This window comes from Mus pahari, chromosome 13 (genome assembly GCF_900095145.1).
Source record: "Mus pahari chromosome 13, PAHARI_EIJ_v1.1, whole genome shotgun sequence".
NCBI lineage: Eukaryota > Metazoa > Chordata > Mammalia > Rodentia > Muridae > Mus > Mus pahari.
In genome coordinates this window covers 75701315-75706730 of record NC_034602.1, presented here as the reverse complement: position 1 = coordinate 75706730, position 5416 = coordinate 75701315, and the positions used below count along the sequence as shown (strand labels likewise).

Genomic DNA, 5416 nt, shown 5'->3' with positions numbered 1-5416 from the left:
TTCTTTCTTTCTTTCTTTCTTTCTTTCTTTCTTCTTTCCTTCCTTCCTTCCTTCCTTCCTTCCTTCCTTCCTTCCTTCCTTCCTTCCTTCCTTCCAAATACTATGACCTTAATAAGCTTGTGTCTTTATAGCATCCCTGAGTACAAAAGCAGTCTCTGACCTGATGGCATGTGTGTTTATTCTTATTGATGGTGGATGTCATTTTTATATGGAAACAAGGAAACCTGAATCCTAATGAATGAGTGACTAGTCATGATGCATTAATCCTTGGACACCTAAGAATGTAGTCACTCTAGAAAGATACATCAAAGGGATTTCCACCAAACAGACCACAGCCTAGCTGGCTAGAAGGAGTTGTCCTTCAGTGAGGACTCCATGGTAACTGCCCAATACTGTTGGATTACCTACAACTGCAAAAGAATAATCTTGGTGGGAACCACTCGAGTAACTGTATAACTACCAATTGTGAGTCCATGTGGCTGATACTGTCATTGCATTATAGTTTAGTAAAGCTTCACAAACAACAGATATCCACACAGACAAAGGTGGGACTAGACAACGTATCAATGCATAAGGAAACACAAAGAATGAAGAGCAGTCAAACCTACAAAATGACAGGTGCCAGGTCTGCATTGGAGCATTCTGTGGGATCCTCTGTGTCAAAAGCTAGATAGACGCTTCTTATAAATGGTTTCATCTCTTTCAGATTGTGGCAAGCGAGTTATCCCATTAATTGCCAACAGAATAGTATCTGGAAACCCTGCAGCCAAGGGTGCATGGCCATGGCAAGTTTCCCTTCAGCGAAGCAACATCCATCAGTGTGGGGGCACATTGATTGGTAACATGTGGGTCGTCACTGCAGCACACTGTTTTAGAACGTAAGTTATTGAACTTATGTCAGTCCCCAGTTTTCCTTAAAACCGTGAGTATTTCCTTATTCTAACACCAACCAAGTAAAATAAGAAAACCTTCCTGGTCTTTTTCTAAAGCCATGTTGTACTTGCTACTTACTTGGAAAGTTTAGTGGGAATAAAGGAGTACTGAACATCATCCCAGAATCCATTAATTAAGTCTTCAGAGTTTAACTAAAAAAATTACAACAATAGTGGAAGTCATTCTAACACAATTTACTGATAAATCTGGCCCTTTAGTAAGTGATGCTCTCCACTTAACATTAGTTCCTGTTTCATTGCACGCTTGGCCAGTCTCATGAGGTAACTAATAAACTGAAGATAAAGTCTTCAAGGAGGGCAGGGAGTAGGTGATTATTGATGCAGAACTGTTCAGGTCAAATTTAAACACTGGTTGCCAAAGTTTGATTGTGATTTGCATTACATCTTTAAAAATCGAAGTTGGAATATACGACATATGAGAACTAAGCTGGCCAGACCTTACATGGGAGAGTAAATTCTGAACTGGGTGGCCAACTTAAAGAGAGCTTGACAAGATGGAATACTGTTACAAAGTCTCAGGTGACAAAGGGGCAGGCAGTACACCATATGCCTTGCTACTCAAAGAGCAGTTCACAGAGCAGCAGCCCCCACATCACTAAGGAATAGATGAGATACGAAATGGTTAAACACTACCTCAGAGCTACAGACTCAGGAGCTGCATTTTAATAAGAGCCCCCAAATCATTTGTGTGCACATTAATACTGGAGAAATATTATCCTATGTGATACAATCCTATTTGGAGAAATCTCTAATACAGATAGTAGAGTTGTATTAACTGATCTGAAGTCCTGTCATGTTTCTGGAGGAGACTCAAGGAGAGTCAAGAAAGAACTTGTCAGCAGGCAGAGCCACTCATAGATGAAGGGAATGCCAAGGCAAACAAAGGGATTCCTGAGTGGAGCAAGCCTCCATCTGCAGAGGGATCAAGCAGAGGCACTGGAGAGTTGACAGTGGCTTTATAGCAGCAGCCAGCACAATTATTAAGCTCCATAGTGCTACAGGCACTTGATTAGACACTTTAAAATTTACTTTATATAATTCTTAGAACCCTCCCACCATGTAAGGCCTGATGGGGAAGCTCTTTCACTGAGATATGAGTCTAGAAGTATTCAAAAGTACATATTTGTAAAACCAACAACAGAAAAATACCACATTATTATTTATTAGACGTATTATTTAATGGCATATCATTAAAAATTAAAATCTACCATATTGCTTTAATCTAGTATTGAGTAAACATGAGAATTGATTACATGAAAGATTGGTATCTCAGAGGGATGTTCTAGTATCAAAAGTTATCATACATAAGTGAGACTATGTAACTCCCACTTAAAACATCAAAGAATTCCACTATCCCTTAAATATAGCCTAAGCATTTTTCTCTCTCCCCATAAGAGACTCTGGTCTCCACCTACCTCCTTTTCAGCATCATCTTCCACTGTTATTCCACTGGTGTTGTAAAATGAGTCCCACCTGTCCCAAGTCCCACCTGGAAACTTGTCTCCCTGATCATCTCATAGCTCAAGACTCCCCATCAGCCATGTCTTACCGTAAATCTGCTGATCCAAAATAAAATTTAAAAACTGCCTTCCATATATTCTCATACCACTAGTACATTACCCATGTCCTACTTTATTTTATTTATAATCTTTAGAACTCATATTATTTGTCAACATTTTAACGTATTTTTATAATTTTTCTTTTCACCCAAAACACTCATTGAACTGAAAATATTTTCGTTTTGTTCACTTCCTTCATATTTGTGATTCATAAATATTTGCTGAGGGAACAAGCAAATAAAATTGTATGTGCTCTAAAGTTCTAAAACTCAATAATTAAATATTGAATTTAACAGCAATTGGCTATTGGTATATGTTCTTATATTTAAGTCATGAGCAACAGGAATATTTAAATAGCTAATGAGACTATAGTTTCAACCAAATATTGTTAAGGTGGTATGTTCTACTGTATTAACCTAAATGCATGTTGTTAATTCATCTAAATGGTGTAGTTAATGGATACTGTACATCTCATGTATGCTGCTAATTTTTCCTAGCAATGCAAACCCTCGCCAATGGACTCTTAGTTTTGGAACAACAATCAATCCTCCCTTAATGAAAAGAGAGGTCAGAAGAATTATTATGCATGAAAGGTATCGCCCCCCAGCAAGAGACCATGACATTGCTCTTGTGCAGTTTTCTCCCAGAGTCACCTTTTCGGATGAAGTGCGCAGAATTTGTTTGCCAGAACCCTCTGCATCTTTCCCACCAAATTCAACTGTCTACATCACGGGATTTGGAGCACTTTACTATGGTGGTGGGTACCTCAGAGCAGACCTCTTAGCTCTTTAACAGAGTACTTTGATCACGTGTATTTTTCTTGCCCTCCCTTTCCCCACAGCTTATTTTGGTTAGTTAGTGCTCTTGTTTTACAAGTGACAGAAGTGCAACACAAAAAAGAAACAGTGCCAATTTAGCCTTTGTAATTCAGGAGTCCCCTGTGAGAAATTTAAATATAAGAAGAATGAAGAGTTTAAATGATGTTGCTGAACCCTGGAAAGCTATGTCTTTGTACCTCCATGTCCTTCCCCGCCCCAGACCCCACTCCCCCAGGTTACCTTCACCAACTGGAACTCTAGCTCCACCCCGTGGAAGAAGTACAGGAGTACAGGACTGACTGACCAACTTAAATATTTTTATGCCTATGCAGCCTATGCAGCTAGTTTAATGGTGGCTAAGAATTAAACCAATGTAGAGATAAATCATCAGAAACTTCTTCCCTCTACAAAACAATCCAACTTTATTACTAACCTATAAGGACTGTTGCTTTCAGTCATTCTCAGACACACTCTGGCTTCTACAGTTTGCCTTTGGATATATGAATAAAAATTGCTAGAGAGTTTAACCATCATCTTGAGAAAATGCAAAATGGGCTTCTGAAAATGGGAAAATCAGAGCAGCCTGCCTCATGTATACACGATGAACTTCAAGGAAGAAGACTCTAATCTCAGGCTCCACCAAGGAACTAGGAAAACACTTAGACAAACAATTATCCATTGTTTCTTAGTTCCAGCAGCATAGCAAGGCTGATTTCACACCATGTTTGCACTATAATTGGTTCTCTCTGCAACACTATTATGAAAGGAACATCATGAGTACTTCTTAGTATAAGAGCATCCTCTTCTGGCGATACTTTGAGGTTGGAATAGACACATACCTGACAGTGTACATTGTGGGCAGGAATAAGATTAGACATTTACAAAACAGTCTCCCTTGAAATAGGAGGCCAAATATTACTACAAGAACTTATGGATTACTCTCCAAGAAAGTCCATATCCACATATGTAAAGTCACCATCAGTAAATAGGAAATAATCGAGAACATACACTTTATGTTCTAAGACAATATGAACTCAAACTGGAAAGCAATAGCAAAAAATAACAGGAAAATGTCCAAATGCTTAAAACTTAAAGAACACATCAATAAATGAAAGTCTTGGAGGGGGGAATCTCTTAAAAGCACCTAGAATTAAATTAAAAATACTGCATGTAAAGTGTATTTTTTACATTAAAAAGATCTCAAATACCTAAACTAAGTGTCAACTTTAATAAACTAATGAAGATGAGAAAGAGAATCTAAAACAAGCAGAAGGAAAGAAATATTGAAGATGAAAAAGTAGAGAAAATGGGCAGATAGACATGAAGTTCTTCTATATAAATTAGTACTCTTTAAAGAAATGTTAGGAAGTGACCGCAAAGTAGATGGGCGATATTTAGGGTCTGGAGGTATAAATTTTGGAGCTATGTTGTTTTAATTTTATTATATTTTGCCAAGTAGTTTGCTATAAAAGTAATTAGTTTATCAATCACCTAGAAAACATCAATTGTTATATTCACTAACCCTTCCCAGAAGTGGAATTGGAATGTTTAAAATTGATAATACAGTCAGAATATCTATATTTATATATAGACAACACATTTTATTGCCAAAATCATTTTTTAATTATTTTATTAGATATTTTCTTCATTTACATTTCAAATGCTATCCTGAATGTCCCCTATACCCCCCCCCCCGCCCTGCTCCCCTGCTCACTCACTCCCACTTCTTGGCCCTGGTGTTCCTCTCTATAGGGCATATAAAGTTTGCAAGACCAAAGGGCCTCTCTTCCCAATGATGGCTGAATACGCCATCTTCTGCTAAATATGCAGCTAGAGACAGGAGCTCTGAGGGTACTGGTTAGTTCATATTGTTGTTCCACCTACAGGGTTGCAGAACCCTTCAGCTCCTTAGGTACTTTATCTAGCTCCTCCATTGGGGGCCCTGTGTTCCATCCTATAGCTGACTGTGTGCATCCACTTCTGTGTTTTCCAGGCACTGGCATAGCCTCACAAGAGGCCGCTATATCAGGGTCCCTTCAGCAGAATCTTGCTGGCATGTGCAATAGTGTCTGGGTTTGGTGGCTGA

General features: G+C 38.5%; 1 protein-coding gene across 1 annotated transcript in view; it reads left to right on the top strand.

Moving 5' to 3' along the window:
• Nucleotides 1–5416, top strand: part of Tmprss11a (transmembrane serine protease 11A) — a 55775-nt gene that overhangs the window by 44102 nt on the left and 6257 nt on the right. The window contains exons 8-9 of the mRNA XM_021210321.1: nucleotides 707–878; nucleotides 3010–3269. Coding sequence (XP_021065980.1) covers nucleotides 707–878; nucleotides 3010–3269 — 432 coding nt within the window. The remainder of the gene's footprint in view (nucleotides 1–706; nucleotides 879–3009; nucleotides 3270–5416) is intronic.